This window comes from Ahaetulla prasina, chromosome 9 (assembly GCF_028640845.1).
Source record: "Ahaetulla prasina isolate Xishuangbanna chromosome 9, ASM2864084v1, whole genome shotgun sequence".
Taxonomy (NCBI): domain Eukaryota; kingdom Metazoa; phylum Chordata; class Lepidosauria; order Squamata; family Colubridae; genus Ahaetulla; species Ahaetulla prasina.
The window spans coordinates 24,329,530-24,350,181 of NC_080547.1; the positions used below are offsets into that span (position 1 = coordinate 24,329,530).

Genomic DNA, 20,652 nt, shown 5'->3' on the forward strand with positions numbered 1-20,652 from the left:
CAGGAAAAAAACCAAAACTTAGATCAGTAATTATAATATCCAGCGAAAGAGTCAGTAATAGTAAGGCAAGTCTTGAATAATATTACACAAAACCAATTTTTCCCTGTGTCCTGGGAAGAAATAAAATACCAAAATCTTGATGGAAATAGTATCTGCCATGCCTGTTGAAATCTCCTTTAAAAAAACATTGGCTGCATCATTTTTTAAAACGTATTTCCACTGAAAACGGGATGCTAAGTTTCTTCATGTTAGCAGTTCAACAATGGCTCCTTTTTTCTAAAAAGCAAAAATTGATTTCAAGAAACATCTCCAAAAACATTGCATATTTGGCAAAAAGCACCTGGGTCATGTGCAACCTTGCTTGGAGAATCCCAAGAGCTGCCTGCAGACAAGCAGCCTCTTGAATCAGATTTCATGGAAAATTAAGGGCATGAAGCAACCTGTCAGAATAATTAAAGCCTGACCCTGGGCCAGACAGCTTCAAACAGATGTTGAGCTTTAGCAGGAGAATATTTCTTTGTTTTATGCTGCATTTTCCCATACAAGAAAGAACATCTGTTAGGGTGCTGCTTCAGGAGGAAAAAAAATGGCAAAGTCACATTACTACAACGGGTTGGGGTGAGGGAAGCAGTCAAAATACAACTGGCATCTTAGTTTGAGGGTTTCTGTCTAGGGCCATGTTTCCTTCCAATGAAGTGCAGGTAGTCCTCGGCTTACAACTGTTCATTTAGTGACTTCAAAGTTAGAACGTCACTGGAAAAGTGATTTATGACCATTTTTCATACTTTCAACCGTTGCAGTATCCCCATGGTTACATGATCAAAATTCAGATGATTGGCAACTGACTCATATCCAGGGGTCATGTGATCACTTTTTTCAACCATCTGACAAAGTCAGTAGGAAACCCAGATTCACTGAACTGTGTTACTAACTTTAGAATGGCAATGATTCACTTAATAACTGGGAAGACAGGTTGTAAAATGGGGCAAAACTCACTTAACAAATGTCTCGCTTATCAATATAAATTTTGGAGCTCAATAGCGGTTGTAAGTCGAGGACTACCTGTAGCAGATAGCACGGCGTGAAGCCACTTTATTGGTTCAGGATCTCTTTGCTTTCTCATGTAAAAAACACAATCCTTGCATTTCACTCCTCTCCTTTCTAACAAGATTAACCAAGTTAGGGCCTCATTTGGCATCGCCCAGCCATTCTAGAGCCCGGGTAAAGCATGATCTTATTACAATCATCGATAGTGGAACGGCTTTGGTAGTTGCCCTGAAATCAATAATAGAGTTGCTGTTTGTTTGGCATGTTGTCATAGGATGGGAATTTGGAAAATAACAGCCCCATCAATACCACTGCAAATATGGACATCTTATATCCTTGGCACCACTAAAAATAAAGCTAAATTAGTTGCTGCTGCAAATGTTAAGTGGTCTATAATGAGTTATAATCGGGTGTAGTTTCACCTAGTCTTGAAATCTTACCCCTCCATTGTTTTTCCAATGGTATAATAAAAGGAATCAGATAAACACAAGGATTATGTTTTATCTTGCCTCACTCTTACATGATCTGCTAACAGAGACCCTGTAGCCACATTTTTCATAGATGTCCATTTGCATGCCATGGACACTACCCTCCCATTTCTGCCACACAGGTCTTGAGTGCATTAATATAATCTAATTCTGATTGCATCAAAGTTTGCCCACAAATTTGTACCTTTAGGATTAGTTCAATAAGTGTATTTTGTGATCATGGAATATGCCTTTTCCCCCCCTTTTTATGAAGGAAAAACTTGTAGAGAACTTCAGCTTTAGTTCTAAATATGGAGCCTACTGGTTGTTCAGTGGTCCCTTGACTTGGTACCTATAAAAAGACAAGGGTAGGATTAAGGAACTACATTTTACTTTCAAAGTAAAAAAGTTCAGTCTGCAATGTTAATGGCAAGACCAGCTTCTGGTTGATTAGAATTTAGTGAAGTGGGAGACAGTAGAAAACAGCTTCCTTATATTTCCTTTTCAGGACTATATTTAAGCATTCTTCATAATTTAGTATTTCATTCTTTCCACATAAACATTTAGCTGTTCATTGGGGCTAAAACACTTTTCAACAAACAGGACAATATCCGACAAGAAAATATGTGTGTGTGTATCTTAAGACGAAGCTTAAATTGAATTGAAAACTCTCATGGACTTGAATTCAGTTTCCAGATTAACAACAAAATCTACCCAGCATCATTTCTCTGTCATTTCTAAGATTCAATGTATAGCTAAACCTTAAATTTTCGTTAATGACTTGCTGTTTTGGACATTGCCACTTCATTCTCAGCCCTTCAATTCTTCTGCTCTGCTTGTTTCTTAGCCAGATATCTCTGGTGAAATTGAGCAAAGCACAACAATAATTTGTGTGTGGTGGTGATGTAGAGCTCTCTTGTCACTCTTGAGGAAGTCTAGTTCTAACCAGACCAAAGACATGATGAGCTTGCCCTGTCTTTAGAGCAGCACTCGAGAAAGAATTTACAAGTCCTCCCCTCACACACACAACCCCCCACCCAGGAGTTGCATTTACAATTTAAATTTTCCATGTGTGCATTTCAGGGCTAGCTTATGTTTGGGTATTGGGGTATCATTAATATACAGTATGTATTTAGTTATTTAAATTGGTTTATTGTTTTATTTTTACTACGTGAATGGGAGAAAGTTCTTATGAGGGCTGACTTTGTCTGCTATACCCTTGCTTTCTGTCCATACAACCTACTGTTAATCCTGATGCATTGGGGTGGCGTATAATATAAGAAGTGACGCGGTGGCTCAGGCTAAGACAGCTGAGCTTGTCGATCGAAAGGTCGGCAGTTCGGCGGTTCGAATCCCTAGTGCTGCCGTGTAATGGGGTGAGTTCCTGTTACTTGTCCTAGCTTCTGCAACCTAGCAGTTTCGAAAGCACGTAAAAAAAATGCAAGTAGAAAAAATAGGGACCACCTTTGGTGGGAAGGTAACAGCATTCCGTGCGCCTTTGGCGTTGAGTCATGCCGGCCACATGACCACAGAGACGTCTTTGGACAGCGCTGGCTCTTCAGCTTTGAAACGGAGATGAGCACCGCCCCCTAGAGTCGGGAATGACTAGCACGTATGTGCGAGGGGAACCTTTACCTTTTTATACTATAAGCTCTTAGCAGATAAACAGGTAAGATGCCATGTGTTCCTCTGCTTCGAGTAGCATTAAATATCTACATTTTATTGATATTCAGGTTGGACATCTGCATTTCTCTGTGGTACTGGCTCATGCTGTCTTCAGCCTTTTGGAAATTGATGTTCTGGAATGGTCTCTTGGCTAGCTTTAGCTTTTAGCTAGACTTTCCTGGCTGTATGGTTAGCATTTGAGTGCTCCATTTTGTGCAGAGAATCTTGGGTTTCAGTCTTAAAACGTAACTGTCCTCTCCCATGGAGTGTTTGTATGTCTGGAAATCCAGAATTCTGTCTTACAAGTGGATAAACAGTAAACTGAACTCAGTGGCTGTACAAGTCTTCGTTGACGTGGTCTTTCAGAAGTGTGGAATATGATATCCATCATTCCCATTTAGCTATACAATTCTGTTTTGATAAGTAAGAAATTATCAGTATGCCTTGTAATTAATCTGTGAAATATTGATGGATATGAATGTTACTCTGTGCCCTTCCCACCATGCTTACTCCTGGTAAATATCCTACCCAATGGTGTTTACATCCATGGGCATGTCCCTTGTGAATTGAATTTTGGATTACGGTAACTTCTGAACCCATTCGGTTGGGTCTTTGTTAATAAATAATGGCTAAACTAAATCCATGTCTAGTTTTTGTGTTTTTCGTTCATCGGTATCCCTCAGTAGCATTCATGCTAGCAAGAGAGGCAATAAAGGATGGGCATTGGCTGTAAGACAGCCTTGCAAGAGAATGGACTCTTAAAAGATAATAAAGTGAGAGGGTCAGTCTCTCCTTTCTCTTCAGCAGCTGCATGGCATAACCGAAGTGAGTGGAAGGTCTCAAGTTACCTCCCCTCACTCCATTTGCAGCCCTCAGGAATCAACTGCGTGAACGTGGCCAGCAAGACACACAGGCCTGCATGGCCCTTTCTTATTCTCCTCTTTCACTCTTCGTTTATTACTGTTCTGCTCTGCTTTTTCTTTCTGTCTGTAACAATTAATGTAGATGGCCGGGTTCTAAATGTATGATTGCTTTTCTTTGGGGATCCACTGGCCATCTCATTAAAAGCCTGAGTTGGGTAGATCTTTCTTTCTTTTTCTTCTTTTCAGAGAGCTTGTTATAAAACCTCCCGAGTGCAGATAGCATCTGGGTCCCTGTTCATAGCTTTATGTCTCTTTTGAAACAGAGTTGCGTCTACCATCTTTGCTTGCATAACTAATCATGGTCAATGCAGGAGAAGCGTTCTCCCATGCCTTCCTCTCTTGTGTGTCTCTTCAAATCAGATTTCTTTTCCCCCTCTTACTAACTGAAATGCCTAATGAAGACCCAAGGGATCTTGCAGAGCAAGAAATAATTAGGGACTCCGACAGAAGCCCATTGCAAAGTTTGGGCAAAGGAGGCTTTCTTGATCCCACCTTTTGTGACAGACCATAGGGGAAGAACGCCAGATGTCCTCTTTCCCAACTCCACATGTTTGGAGTACAGGAAAAAATTCCCCCAGCCTTTGGCTTGCCTGCCCAAGCAGCTGGTGCAGGGGCAGAAGCTATGCTTAATACATTTTAATTAGCATCATTAAACTCCTCAATTTGCTAATTGTTTTCCTTTTGATCTTCTATTCTGACCAAATTAATCCTCTGGGGAGCAAAACGGGTTGATATGTTTGTGCTTAGATGCTTTCTAATCAGGTGAAGACTTAATTGTCATTCCCTGAATGGGACTGCTTAGCAGGCTGATTTTATGGGCAAGTGCCAAGTTGGCACGGTGGACTTGTGACTCTGGGTTAACCCTGGGGTCTCTTCATGTCTTGAGTTCTGAATCTTAAAGTTCCTTGCACAATGCTCTGCTGAGTTAGAAAGGGTGACCACCTAGCTCAGTAAAGAGCCTTGAGGCACCCTATTGATTTACCTGCCAGACAGTTTTACTTTCAGTCACTTAAGTCGTCTTAGTTGGGAACCAGGTTTAGTTCACATCAGAAAAAAAAAAGACAGTTCCTTTTGTTCGTCCTGAGGCTTCAAGGTGCATCTTGCCTAATTGATGCTATCCAGAGTTGGGTTGCAACCAGAATTCCCAATCTATGTGACTATACGCTCCTGTCCCAATGCATCTGGGAGGCGCTAAATCAAAGGATGGGCTTAGAACCGCCACAGCAAAATTAGGGCTTAATGGAATTGGGGGTCCTATTTAATTTCTCTATAACTTGTTGAATGAGATTTGCACATTCTTGATTTCCAACTGAGATGTAGTGTGACAGCACCAATACCCTAGATCAGGGTTTTTCCCATGGGCCAGATGTGTCATGTGCTGGCCATGCCCATGCCCGGCTTAGTGAAGGGGAAAAAAAGTCCCAATGCGTCGTGTGACATACGTTTGACACCCCTGCCCTAGATGAACGGATTCTGTGGATACTATAATTATCTAGACTAGTCAGTAGATGGCACTTGATTTAAGTTGCATTTGGATAATGTTTCTTTGGCTGTTTTGAGAAACAATAGAAGTGATTGTCTTTTCGCCTGACAAGTCTATCCTTTAATTCTTTTGCAGTGCACCCATTCTATTTATCCATTTGCTAACCCTGTGCAATTTGCCAGTGATAGAGGAGGTTACTCTCTTCTCTGCAGGATATTTGGCTAGGTTATATGATTCATCATCTTTTAACTCAGCCAGCCGATTTCAGCAATGCACTAGTTTGTTCCGTTTACAGCATGTTGGGGCCTGGATTGAATTAAAAGGATCAGTGAGTTGATGGGGGAACTGGTAGATAGATTGGCCTCAGCACAAGGAAATAGCTTAGAGCAGTGTTTCTCGATCCTGGCCACTTGAAGATGTATGAATTTCAACTTGCAGAATTCTCCAATTAGCATGGCTGACTGGGGAATTCTGCGAGTTGACATCCACACATCTTCAAGTGCCCAAGGTTGAGAAGCATCAACCTAAGAGTTTCATCAATCCCGAATAACACTTTGGTTGTTTGGTAGTATTATAGCCATCTGTAATGACAGTTCAAGAATTATACATCTTATCCTAGCTGGTAAAATTGGATATTTTAGAAAGAGCACACATACACAACACACTTCCTCCTTTTCATTTTGAAAAAATTGAAATATAAAACTAGTTAATTTGACATGTTTACAATATGCTTCATGTATTTCCCTTCCAGTTTTTCCAGGTTATGGAAACTTCTGCCTAGATTTCCTGCACTATATTGCCTCCCAGAATACTTGGGGTCTGAAGATCTTGTATTGAATGGATTTAGCAGAAGGAGGTAATTAATTCTGCTCCATTGGACACAATTGTGCAGTGTCAGGAGCATAAGGATGGTGGGGAGAAAGGACTGGTTAGTCTTTATAGCATTCAAGGAACTCTATTCCTTGAAGAATTTTAGAATTAAGCCAGAAGACACTAAGATAAACACTTCCATAAGAAAAACTTGCCACTCATACTTTCCTTTTGTTGCATAAGTTAAATATGGGAATATGAACAGCAGCTCTTATTTTGATACTGAAAAATCACAGTGCATTCAACCTGGAGCTTTCCAATAAACATTAATTATGTGTCCATGGCACAGGGCTCTGTTACTCAATGAAAACTGTCTAACTAGATGGTGACATGAAAACCACATTGCAGCATTTGTTTTTATTTTCTGTCCCAGAGCCTCATTTTGTATCATTTAGACATAGGATTATTTTCAAGTCCAGTATTGTTTACTAGGCAGGCAGCTTTGGTGTGCTGATGTGACTATTCCAGTGCGGTGTGTTTATATAAGAATCTTGAACACTGGAAAAAAAAATAAACAGCAAGTCAGTGCACCAAGATTTTTGTTTCTCATTTGAAAGCCAAGTTGCAAACTGTTAAGGAGGTTTTTAGAAATTCTGATCCTGTTTACTAACTGAGCAGAGTTCCTGAAGTGTAAATGTTAAAAAAATATTTTTATATTACTAACATACATATATACATACACATACACACACACACACACACACACACACACACACACATGGGGGGCACTCATTTCTTTTGATTTTGGAACTATCAAATACATATAAATATCATTTTATGTTCCAAAGCAGCTTTTTTCTCTACTTTTTCTTAAAAAGGGGCCCTCCCGTGCATTATTACCAGATTGTCAGCCGATAAAATAGCACTGAAACATTTTGTTTGCAAATATGATCAATCATTGTTAATGAAATTATGTTTTACTCCATTTACTTAATTTCCTTCATTTGCATGATACATTGAATCATAAGTTAATTACAAAGATACTCAGCTAAAACATTTGGCTGATTTGTGGCTCCACCTGGTACAGAAAGTGGCCTTGAGTGATATTCCTCAGCAATTACTTTTTCTGAAGTTTAGATACGTTTGTGTAACATGCTAATCTCTACTTAAACAAATTGGTTAAAAATTCTGAAATGGACTGTAGCCAACTTCACAAGACTAGGATGTTGTGCAAAGAGTGAACCAGCCTTACTTAGCATACTTATATAAATGCTATCTTGTAATCCAGAAGTGTTGATTTGAAGACTTGTGAACTTCAACTCTACTTCAACATGGCTGTCTGGGGAATTCTGGGACCTGAAGTGCACAAGTGTTATAGTTGCTACAGTTGGACCCCTCCCCCCCTTCCAGTCTATCACTTTTTGCAGGATCAGATCCTACAGATGCCTTCTCTCAAAAATCACCTAGGACAGGAAAAGGTTATTTAAAGCCTTACTGGAACATGCTTTCCTGTTTGCCAATTCAAAATAGTGACATATCAAGGTATGTAGTGTAATCAGAATAGTTCTCATCTTGTTCAGTGGGACTTATTCTCAGGTAAGGAATTCATAGGTTTGCAGCAAGTCTATGGCTGGCCCATAGATTGCACTAAACCAGTATGTGGATTGTTTGCTTTTAGCTTAGCAGCTTAGTCACAATGTTTCATAAATCATGTTTTATAGCATGGGTTTCCAAACTTGGTCCCTTTAAGACTTATGGACTTCAACTCCCAGAGTTCCTTAGGGAGGGACTCTGGGAGTTGAAGTCCACAAGTCTTAAAGGGACCAAGGTTGGAGACCCCTGTTTTATAGCTTAGCAACCTGAGTACCTGTAGTTAAGTCCAGCTCTTGTATTAAGCCAGTGTTTCCCAACCTTAGGCCCTTTAAGAAGTGTGAACTTCCACTCCCAGAATTCCCCAGCCAACCCAGGGAAGGGGCAATTCTGAGAGTTGAAGACAACATTCATTAACGTTCCCAAGGTTGGAAAACACTGTATTGTGTTAAGCCAATGTTTTGAACCATTTTTAAATAAGTCGCAATGGCTTGCTGCCCTAAATCACATCCTAATATTAATTATTAATAATAATTCATTCAATTTTAAGGCTGCCTAATCAAAAATGATTCCAGTGGCGCCATCATGCACAGAAGCTGAACACATTTAAGCTCACCATCGCATCTGTAAATCACAGAAGTCTCTGGGGAATTCAATGGGATATAAAAACTATAAATAATAAACAAATCTGACCAGGCAATTCCTTTCCTACAGTAATGATTCCCCTCTACTAGCCCAATTGTTTATGAACCTAATTCAGCAGTTAATGCAAGAAGGGGATATTTGAACTCCTATTTTTTCTGTATGAATATATTCAGCTACATTAAATAAATGAGAGCTCCCTGCTTTTGAATTCCATATGAAAAACAGCTTCTCTCTACATATACATACGAAGTCTCCTGATCCCAAAGAAATGTATTGTCTTCAGAAACAGCATTTTGACAGCACTTCTGGAAAATCTTAAAAAGTATACCAACTCAAAGCTAAGGCCAGCTGACTTGCTGCTGGAATGTTCCCATTTAGGCTACTGTTCTATGCAGAAAAGGAAGAAGGAAACAACTAGAAAAGTTTCTAATTATCCAAATTGCAGCTTTCCTGAAACTGGCCTAACAATCCCTGGAAATTCAGAGCACTTGCAGAGTGGCTATACAAATTCATAAAACCACAGCTTCCTGCCTTGGAGTCATGAATGAAATATCTGCACTTTACTGAGCTTTAAAAGCAGATACAGTGATAATCTTTCCCTCCTTTCTTTTAAATCCGTCAGAGAGTTCCTAAATATGAGAAAAGCTTCAAGTGATTTTCTAAAGTCTAAAAATACTAAGAGTTAAACCAATGTTACATTGACAGCCTTAAAATGATTCATTGAGAAAATGTTTGCTTTGTGTTGAATTGCAGAATTTTCTGCAGCCGTCCACCTAAAATGACTATCATCTAGTCAATAACAAAAACTCACCCCTATAATCAGCAGAACGACCCAATTGCTTTAAGAATCTATAATTCCTTAAGCAAATAAACTTAAAATGCTGGAAGATTAGAACAATGCAACTTGCTACATTGTGGAAGGCTGGAAAAACTATATTATATTTGGTTTTATCTTTCAAGGATGCTACCAATTCTTTATTGACACTCCATTGTGACACGTAAGTGTAGTAAAAAAAAATAGTCCCATTTAGTCTTCTGAAGATTGTGCTGTGAATACAATAGCTTGACTTTTATCTTTTGAGTACTGCACCAGTTGGAGAACCCTATTAATAAATAAGAACTTGCAATGTGCTGTCATGTAGCCTGTGATTAAACAAAATATACCAGTATCCCCTTTGCAACTGTATTTCATAATAGCTGAGAACAAAAGATACAGACCACAAGATGGTGCTGCATCACCATTCTTTTAACAAGGTTTTGCACGCTGAGTAAAGCTGCAGTTTTGCGTGGCACCTTCAAGTTAGTGTTGGCTTCTGGTGATTGCTTGAACAAAGTCCTCTTTAGATCTTTTGGAAAGATTTTGGAAGTAGGTTTGCTATTGCCTTCTCCCTAGGACTGAGAAAGTTATTGACCCAAGAATTTGTTGACACATCTAATGCCAAAACTGTGTTCACACACTGGATTCAACCATGCTTTGTTTCATGAGCACCTGCATTCCCACAATCTAAATTAAAACAGAACTCCATTGCAGTTAACCAAGTGTGCAAAGTCAGCCTGTATCTGTCCCGCTGCGGCCCTTTTCTGGCCTAACCTATGTTTTCCTTCGTTTACTTTCAATCTCTTATTATTATTTCTCAAATTTATTTGCTCCTGTCTCACCGTAGGCGGCTTTTTAACAATAAAAAGGAAGAAATGAAGAGAGCGTGAAAGGAAGATAACAGAGCAATAAAACAATGAAAAAGAACACAGCCAGAAATGCAATTATATGATTGCTGAAAAAGAAAGATGGACCGCAGAGAACAAGGGTGGGAGGTGGAATCTGCCATCAATCCAGCAGATTGATTGCAGCAAGACAACTACCTTCAAGCTTTCCAGTTTGTCCGATTTGCAGTTCAGGCATGGAATTCTGAGGGTTTAATCTACATCAGGGGTCTCCAACCTTGGTCCCTTTAAGACTTGTGGACTTCAACTCCCAGAGTCCCTCAGCCAGCAAAGCTGGCTGAGGAACTCTGGGAGTTGAAGTCCACAAGTCTTAAAGGGACCAAGGTTGGAGACCCCTGATCTACATCAGTGTTTCTCAAAATTGAGAGTTTTCAGATGTGTGAATGGGGAAATCCTGGGATTTCTGATCCACGCGTCTGAAAAATGCCAAGTTTTTGCTAACAGCGGCCCACATCAACTCTCAATTAGAAGAGAAGAAGAAAAAAACTCAAACTGGTGGTGCATAGACACAACAACGAGACTAAAGCAGGCGCTCGCCTTCCAGCGGGAGCCTCCAACCCCTCCTCCCTGGAATCGTAAGCCACGCCCTACAGCAGATTTCCGCCCCGCCCCTCGCCTTCCCGAGAAGTTCAGCTCTCGCGAGAACAGCGTCGTGGTTGGTGGTGGGGGGTGGAGGAAGCCCGGCCGGAAACGGACGCTCCGAGAGCCGTGGAAAGAGAGCATTTCCTTTTCCGCTGGCAACTGGGCGGAAGTAGAAGGCGCTACTGAGCCGGCATGGCGGTGTGTTGGTCCTGGTGTCTCCTCCTGTGTTCGCTGGCTGCCTTGGCCAGTGCGGCGCCGTTAGACCCGGGAAAGAGCCCGGGGAAAAATACTCCAGGTCAGTGGGGGCTCTTGAAGGGGAGAAGGAGGAACGGCTTTGCTTTCCCCCCGTCCTGCCCGCAGACCTTGGGCCCATCGCTTCGCTATGGCGGGTAGGAGGACGGAGGGGTAACGGAAGGGGAATCATCCTCTGCTCGTTCCAAAGACTTCTCCAAGACTTGCTCTTGGTCAGAGGTCTTCAAACTTGGCAGCTTTAAGACTTGTGGACTTCAACTCTGGCTGGAGAATTTTTATTTTATTTTATTTTTTATTTTTGTCACAACAGTAAACACAAAAATCGTCATAAATAAAAACAAGATATCATGAAAGAAATATATGTATATATAAGTAAAAACATGCAACAACTATGTTAATTTGATATAATGAAGGGAGCAATAGGACAGGAACGGTAGGCACTTTGTCCTCTTATGCACGCCCCTTATAGTCCTCTTAGGAATGGGGTGAGGTCAATGGTAGACAGTTTTTGGTTGAAGATTTTGGGATTCTGGGAGTTGAAGTCCACAAATCTTAAAGCGGCCAAGTTTGGGGAGCCCTGCTTGAAGCTTGGTGATTGAAGCTATTAGGATGGCCTGTATGGTCCGCCTTCTCTGAAGGACTAATACAGACCAGGCTTTTCCAACCTCAGCCACTTTGAGAAGTGTGGATACGAGTCTCAGCGTTCCCTAGACATCGTGCTTTAAGACGTGTGGACTGCACAACTCCCAACAGTTCCCCAGCGAGTATGACAGGTTCTGGATATCTCTTCTTTTGGGGCCTTTGATGCCGCAGCCTGGATAATTCCTAAAGTTGTGGGGGGGGGGTGTCCCTAAAGTCTATCTTAAGAGTTGAGAAACCCTGACACTTCTGGATATCCCTCTCTGTGACCCCTGAGTGCGTGACTTGGATAGCTCCTAAAGCTTACCCATCATATATAGTCGTCTTAAGGAGTGATGAATTTAGTGACGACCCCATAGATCTGGCATCCAGTGTCTAAATGGCCTTTGTAAAAGATGAAACCTATCACTTCTTGATGGACAGTGTAATGCCTGGTAATAGGTATTTCATCTGGGTCATCCTTTCCCGTCTGGTGCTCTTCATTGTGGTTAAGGCATGAGACTAAAAACTGCGAGACTGGGCGTTCTAGTCCCACTTAATCATGAAGCCAGCTGGGTGACCTTGGTCAATCATTCTCTCTGAGCCCCAGGGAAGAAGCGGCAGCAACACTTCTGAAATGTTGCAAAGGAAGAAACTTGTCCATTTAGTTGTTGGAAATCGACACTGATTCAAAGACATAAGCAAACTTGGGAATCCTCTGTCCAATGTAGGCTGAGCATTCTGGGAGTTGTCCCACTGTGTGCCAAAATTGCCAGGGTTCACTCACAACATTAAGTCAAAATACAACACATATAATAGCTTAATTTCAATGTGTGATTGCCTTTCTTGCCTTATTAAGCCAGGTCTGCAAATGTATAATAAAACACAAAGATTAGAAATGGCCACACAGCCACTTGAAATAATGAGATCTTGCCATGATGTCAGCCCAACTCACGTCACAGGATTGTTGTGGGAAAAATAGGAGGAAGGAGTATGAAATATGCTCGCTACCTTGAGTTGTTTAAAAACAAATTATAAAGTTTCAACTCCTACCCTCAAAACGACGCTATAGAGCACTGCACATCAGAACAACTAGACACAAGAACAATTTTTTCCCGAAGGCCATCACTCTGCTAAACAAATAATTCCCTCAACCAATCTCTTTCCACTTATGACTGTATGACTATAACTTGTTGCTGGCAATCCTTATGATTTATATTGATATATTGATCATCAATTGTGTTGTAAATGTTGTACCTTGATGAACGTATCTTTTCTTTTATGTACACTGAGAGCATATGCACCAAGACAAATTCCTTGTGTGTCCAATCACACTTGGCCAATAAAATTCTATTCTATTCTATTCTAAAGGGATATGAATTAAAAGTGGCATGAATGTGTACAACTCACATTGCACTATTAATGAAAGTTCAGTATGAAAGTGTTTTGGGCGGTTGTGAGAAAGTTGTTCACTTACTTTAGAAACCAAAGCATTGGAGATAGATGCAACAAAATATATTTTATAGGAAAACACTGACTTTGGACATTGGATTCTCTACCAGCAGATAGCAAGGGAGAGAGGGCTGCCAGCAAAATGTTCCCTCCATTTGGTCAATTACATTTGAAGTAGAAAGGTAAAGGTAATCCTCGACTTACAACCGCAATTGAGCCCAAAATTTAGTTTTGCCGCCTTTTTACAACTTTTCTTACCACAGTTGCTAAGCAAATCACTGCAATTATTATATTAGTAACATGGATCTTAACTGAATTTTGTTTCCCCATTGTCAGAAGGTCTCAAAAGGTTGGATACTGCAATTGTCATAAATATGAGTCAGTTACCATCTGGCTTTCGATTATAGGATGCTGCAGTGGGGTTGTAAGTGTGAAAAATATAAGTCACTTTTTTAATTAACGTAACTTTGAATGGTGACTAAATGAACTGTTGTAAGTTGACGACTACCTGTAAAAGGAATAATAGAATTACACTGTAACTCTTCCTCTGGAGCACCATGATATCCATTGAAATGACCTCCCTATTATATTTTACCCTTGCAGTGTGACATTGTCAACATGTCCAATATACTACAGTATTTATATTGCAATCTCCTATTACACCATTCTGCTCTTACTTTCTAGAACAGGGGTCTCCAACCTTGGCAACTTTAAGCCTGGTGGACTTCTGGGAGTTGAAGTCCACCAGGCTTAAAGTTGCCAAGGTTGGAGACCCCTGTTCTAGACAGACCACTGTCTGGTTTACGTTAGCTGTCTCTGGTCCAAGACCATAGCATTAGGTTATACAAATATTTACTATCTCTAAGCTACCTGAAAAGTTGTACTTATAAAAGGGTGAATATATTCAGCATGATTTTATAGTTTGCATTACTGTACACACCACACAGTATTATTGTAGCATATAGAATACTTTTTAACTTTAAATTTTCCACATTGTAGAGTTCTCCAGTGATCACCCACAGGTAACGGACTTGACTCAAGGTGCTTCAGACCCAGGCAGAAGTTCTGTAGACAATAAACCACTTCAAGCTGTACAAAGTAACTTACAAAATAGCCAGCCAGGGGCACCCCAGCAAGGTTCTGATAAAGCGAAGGAAACAGGGAATCCATACGTTAATCCCAAAGGTTCCCAATCAGGTGCTATTGGATCCAACAAAGCTAAGGAAGACATAACTAAATCTCAAGGAAATCAGATAGGCATATCTGATACATCTCTTCCAAAGTTAAAAATTAAGGACTCAAAAGAGGAAGAAGACCTATCAATTAAGAGCCAGAATGCCCAGTCTGGACTTTCTGCTCAAGGCGCTTCAGAATTAGGTCTTGTTCTGCCTAAAAAGATTCAGAAAGGGATAGATAATTCAGAAGACACTAATGAAATTGTTAAGAAACCAAAACAATCACAGGACTCCTCAGCAAAAGACCCGAAACCCCAGCCAGGTCTGTCTGCTCAACAGCCTAATCCTGCAAAGTTAGATGCTATTAAAGTCACTAAAGCTCCGCCAGACATAGATAAATCTGAAGAAACTCAGACAGACACATCTGGTCCAAAGTCAAAAACTAAGGACTCAAAGGAGGGAGATGATCCATCAATTAAAGGGCCAAGCACTCAGTCTGGTGTTTCTGCTCAAGACATTTCAAAATTAAATCCTGTTCAAACTGGAAGCACTCAGGAAAAGAAAGATCACCCAGAAGAATCTAAGACAGGTTTGAACGTTGAGGAATCAGAACAATCATTAGGCCTAAAAACAGACCAGAATCCCCAGTCAGTTTTTCAAGAACCTGCTTCTGGAAAGATAGATTCTTCTGACGCCACCAACGCTCAGGAAGGCGTATCTGATAAATCTTCTATTCCAAAATTAAAAACTAAGGAATCAAAGCAGGAAGAGGACCCATTAATTAAAGGCCCGAACACTCAATCCGGAGCTGCTTCACAATTAGATCTTACTCATCCCAAAAATGAAGAATCTAAGACAGACATTTCTGATCAAGATTTTTCTGAACTAGACACAAATGATGAGGAATCAAAACACATGGAAGACTCATTAGTAAAAGACCAGGATCTTCAATCAGATCACTCTGTTCAACATCCTCAAAAGTTAAATCCTGTGGAATCCAAAAAAACTGAGGAAGAAGTAATTGATCCTGGAGATGAACAAGAAAAAGAGTTGGGTGATGAAAAGAAAAAGAGTGCAAAGCATGAGGAAGATTTGGAGGGGACACCCAGGAATGGATCTGAAAATAGCCACTTCTTTGCCTACTTGGTGACCACAGCTATTATTGTTGCTGCACTATACATTGCATATCATAATAAACGGAAAGTGAGTATTCTGACTTGTTAGTGTTGATGACTTCCTATCTATCTATCTATCCATCCATCTCTTTATTTATATCTGTCCATCACTTATCTTTCTGTCTGTCTGTCTTTCTGTCTGTCTAGCTAGACTGATGATAAAAATAAAAGCTGTTTCCTCAAGGCATCTTTAGCAAGATAATCTGATTTTAATGAGGCTATTTTAGCTAGAAACTGATTTATTTGTTTTTTACTGGGTTTTCAAAAATAAAAAAATTGGAAAACTTATCCCTCAAAATATATTGGAATATTGGTTTTGTATAAGGGGGCCATGCTGAGTAAACCCTACTAATGCTATGTAAAACTTCTAAAAAGCTAGGTATTTTAAAATATGTTCCTTGGTTTGCACTGATACATGCTGCAAGCTGTTGTTCATTTTTCTTACCTTGGAAAAGATGTAATTGGTCTATTGGCTGTAGAGAAGCTGTTTCAAGCAACATTCCAATTACGAATATTCTATATTTTCTAGCTTACTTGATGGGTTATGACTTTGAATCAGGTCTTACTTTCTAAGTGAGACTTGGTTTTTCCCCCTTTGGTGAGACCTAACTGTTGCTATTTTACAGGTTTTAATATATGGGACTATCTGTGCCATCTCTCGTTTTAAGGCTCTGCTGAAATAATGTGCATTTTTCTAGTTTAATATTTATGACAACCTGATTTGCTCACTTTAATGAGAAATTATAGTGTGATGGTTCAGACTCTTGCTGTGGCACACTTACTGATTCTCTTTTCTTCCCTTGCAAAGATTATTGCTTTTGCTCTAGAAGGAAAAAAATCAAAGATAACCCGAAGGCCCAAATCCAGCGACTATCAGCGACTGGATCAAAAGGTATTTTCTTCTGCCGTGAGCATTAAAATGATTTGAATTTATGGTTTGATTTTTTTTTACCTTCTTTAAAGCCACAATTACTTCTCATAGCTGCTTACAATGAAAATATGTACATCATTATACTTCCATTTAGATCAACGGTGTCCAACCTTGTTAAGATCAAGAACTGTTCTGTCCCCTCCCGGCCTCAGCCACGCGAGTTGGCTAAACGAGCCAGTAATTGAGTTCACGGCTGCTATCAGTCCTGGCAGGGAATCTGCAGCTGCCTGCCAAAGTCTCCCTTATCTTGGGGTTCCCGGGCAACCAGGAAGTCAGCAATCCAGGCCGAATGTTCAGCTCAATTCTCCACGAGTCAAAGATTTCAGCTCACTTCTACACGAGTCAAAGAGTTCAGCTCAATTTTTGCTCGTCACGGAGCAGAAGAGCAGCCAGGGCTGCTTTTATACTCGGTGGGGTGTGACTCAACACTCTCTAGGCCTGCCCCACCCCTTCCTTTGTTGTAACCGCCTCTCGTATCTCGGAAACCTGGGATCTAGCCAGGCCCGGTTGCCATCAGCTGGGTCTGGAGGCATGGCCTGGGGGGTGGAGAGTCAGGGGACGGAGGCCTCGTTATCTCCTCCACCTGGCCTGCCTCTGGCTCCTGGAGCTGAGCCAGAGGAGCCCGTGCTTCAGAGGTAAGTCCTGATGGCCCTTCTCCCTCACTTTCCGAGTCACTTTCTGGCAGGGGCCCTGGCTCGGGGGGGCGCAGACACAATAAGAACTGTGGACTTCAACTCTCAGAATTCTCCAGCCAGCCAGCATGACTGGCTGGGGAACTCTGGGAGTTGAAGCCCACAAATTTTAAAGTTATCCTGCCAAGGGGATACACCCATGAATTAGACATAGGTTACAGCATTCATGCACTTTTCTAATCCATTTTTCTTCTGATATTGTCTTGGGTTTTGCTTTCACTTTTTGGTACTTTATTCCTGGTTGGAATCTACAAGATTTATAGTCAGAAGAAATAAGCATTAGGTATGTGCTTTGGAACTTAGCTTGTTGGCTCATACAGAAGAGTTGGGTTTAAAGCTTCAAAAAGACACCTAAAGCATTGCCTTGGATTTAAAAAAAAACAACAACCCTTAGATCTCTTCTCTGTAATAAAATAATTCTTCCTCTCTTTCTAGTTTGTTGTAATTAATAGAGGTATTTCAAACTCACCCAAAATCTGCTTTCACTGGTGGGAAAACAAGATCTGTCATGCTCCTGTGTCATCATTAATATAACATAAGTAGTCCTCGACTTAAAACCACAGAATTTTGGTCTTAAGTCATTGGGGTTATAAATCGAGGTACCACGTGATTAGGCTCGATTTACGACAGTTGTAAACATGGTTGTTAAGCAAATCTAGCTTATCCAATGGGTATTTTTGAGTTTTTTCTGCTGGAAAACTTCAAAAACCATAGCACATGACTTTGGGACACCGCAAATGGTCATAAATGTGAACCGGTAGCCAGGTGCATGAAATGTGACCACAGGAGGGTTGTGGCAGAGGACAGGTCATAAATAGCCTTTTTTAATCTATTGTAACTTTTGGTCGTTAAATGAGGACTACCTGTATGAAAAACCAATGAAAATGGTCCTTCTTAACCTACATGCAGTTAGGAAGGACCATTTTCTTCCCATTGGTTTTTCAATGTCAAGGAATACAATTTCAACACCTGTGGTCTGAACTTGCCAAGCGATTTACATCTCCCTTTGTTTTTCTTCTCCGCAGATCTAAACCCAGACCTGTCTGCACGCTCTTGTGTTGCATGAGGACTCGTTTTGAAAATGGCACATAGAAACACGGACGATGTCCAGCCTTTTGTCAGTACAGCCTCAGAGCCTGTTGGCTGTGTTACTGTGCCCACCGGGGTGGGTGGGTGGGTAGGGGGTGGGGGCTACGAAAGTGCTTTTAATTGTGCACATGCACTTTGCTCATTGCCATGCCTCAAATTCCCTCTTTCAAAGCCCTGGACTGTTAATTCCCCTTTCAGTGACTTTCCTGCATTTTTCTTGTTTTTCTCCTGCGTTGTGACGAAGAACCAATCACTAGACAGTGGCTCTGTGACTTTCCTCTAAATGATGCGGTACTTACTATCTGTGAAATTGATCCTAAGGAATGTTAAATGACCAAGCTGACTTTGTCCCCTCGATTCTGGATGTTAGAATCATAGTCAACATTGTGAGCTTGGAGCAGCACTTATGAAGATTGACTCTTGTCCCTAAAGTGCCCTCTTCCGCTGAGGCATGTATTGGCTGATGCACTGGTTGAACATCTCCTGTCTTAGGTGGCAATATTGAGAAGTGAATATCCTGTACTTCCTATCTTAAGTGTCAATATTTGTGAAATACCAGAGTTTTAATGTTTGGCTTAATATGGCCCAAGTCTTGAGTTGATCACTTAGATCAGTTGCTCCTTTTCTGATGCTAGACTGCAGATAAATGTTTGAAGAAACGTTGACTTCAGTATTTGTCACTCCACCATGCTCTGAATGCTTAATTCAAGCATTCTTCATGAATTAAGATCTTTCCGATCCTTAGCACCACATTCCCATGGTTGATCTCAGAAGGAGAACAATCAGGTTGGGGCCATTATAATCTGTTGTAAATTGCACAAACTACCCAATGGCAATAGGATCTATTCACAATCAAAGGCTGGCAAGAGACAGCCACTCGCTTTTCAATCCAAGAAAGGAGCTGCTTGTTTAAATCTTTCATTGGCCCATTCCACCCATAGCCAGAGTATTGCATTCCATGTGAAGGGCATAAAAATAGGAACAGATCAATGGAGCCATTTATAGAGAGGTGGCAGAAGATGGCAGTTCAATAGTAGGTGTGGTGCGTATATCCCCCCTCCCCCATCTGAATTCAGCACTGGTGTTTCTATAATTGCATAGGCAGTCCTGTAATGTGAAGCAGCTTTTTCACATCGTTGCTAGCTTGAATTTGTCCTGTGGCCTTCATATTCTTTTAAGTTAATGTTCTGTATGGCACAAGAAAGCTAAACTTAAGGTCTGTTTGAGAATTACTTTGATTTTAGTTTCCCCTTTCATTTAGTCGGCTTAAAAATATTATCACCCTTGGTGAGAAGCCAAGTTGCCTTTAGCCTTCGTCAAATGGTAGGACATTCAACCTGGGTCCCCTGTCCACCTGAAAGAATCTTTCTGCACTTCTTTTCCTTAACATTTCTGTATAAAATGCTTCCTGCTGATAGAAATGTCTCCACCCCATTCCCAAAAATTGTTGGGCAATTTCTTACCAGCTCTTTGGAACTCAAAGTTCAAGTATTTAGAATTACAGAGAAGCAGTTAAACTCTTCCATCATCCAGCAGTTTGGTGTGCAATCTCATTCTGGCTCTGAATAGATTAAGTCAGGAAAATCACCTTAGTGCTTGGTGTCCTTTAAATGACATAAATAGGGGAAGTCCATCGGTATCTTTGGAAACCCAGCTGCCAGCTTTTGTATGTGGTTAATGTGTAACCTTACATATGATAAAAAGTCAGATGATAAGTAATGGGACATTTCTAGGCCATAAAATGGCCTTTCTTACCTTGGAATTAGCACATGACAGTCAATCCTAACATAAAATGTAATTTTCTGGAGTGCAATAGAAACTTTGGATCAAAGTTGTGTCACGGGTGAATGACCTCTGTCGTTGTGCATGACGTGAAAAGTTTTGTCATTTTCTTAGTTATGAAGGAGTTGTTGGAACCTAATAAATTTTGTGGCATTTTGATTTTAGGCATGAGGTTCAAGTTTAAATAGGTAAAAGCTTGCTTCATATTCTTTGTATTCAGGTTGTAATTGTTTTTTTAATCAGTTCAGTCGAGTTTCATTGCTGGATTGTTCTCTTCCAAATGTCAAAATCAGCTCTCTTCCCTGTTTGAAACCAGAAGTATGTGTGTTTTTTTGGGATTGGCCAGCTTTAAAAACAAAATACCCTATATGTTCAGATTTATTTTTTAATCTTTGTAATCTTAGTGAACAAATAATAAATGGCTACACCACCATTCCTTTTGTGGTCAAAAGACAGAGTCATCAATATCTGTTGGGTGTGCTTGTAATAGGCTCCACACTGTCTCTTGTTGCTATTGATCCGACTTAGAGCTTCCTACTCAGAGGGCCCTCA

The 20,652-nt window shown here is 40.6% G+C and overlaps 1 protein-coding gene across 1 annotated transcript; it reads left to right on the top strand.

The window, feature by feature from the left end:
• The first annotated feature begins 11,074 nt into the window (after positions 1–11,074).
• Positions 11,075–20,536, top strand: TGOLN2 (trans-golgi network protein 2). The gene is made up of 4 exons (XM_058194582.1): positions 11,075–11,229; positions 14,256–15,634; positions 16,415–16,498; positions 18,255–20,536. The coding sequence occupies exons 1-4, from the start codon at positions 11,127–11,129 to the stop codon at positions 18,258–18,260; spliced, it is 1,572 nt and encodes a 523-aa protein (XP_058050565.1). The 5' UTR covers positions 11,075–11,126; the 3' UTR covers positions 18,261–20,536.
• Positions 20,537–20,652: the final 116 nt, after the last annotated feature.

What these genes read in the sequence shown, in the direction of transcription:
- TGOLN2 (XM_058194582.1), top strand. Translation starts at nt 11,127, where the DNA reads ATGGCGGTGTGTTGGTCCTGGTGTCTCCTCCTGTGTTCGCTGGCTGCC. An exon ending in CCCGGGGAAAAATACTCCAG is followed by an intron (nt 11,230 to 14,255) that starts GTCAGTGGGGGC and finishes TCCACATTGTAG; the next exon opens with AGTTCTCCAGTGATCACCCA. An exon ending in CATATCATAATAAACGGAAA is followed by an intron (nt 15,635 to 16,414) that starts GTGAGTATTCTG and finishes TCCCTTGCAAAG; the next exon opens with ATTATTGCTTTTGCTCTAGA.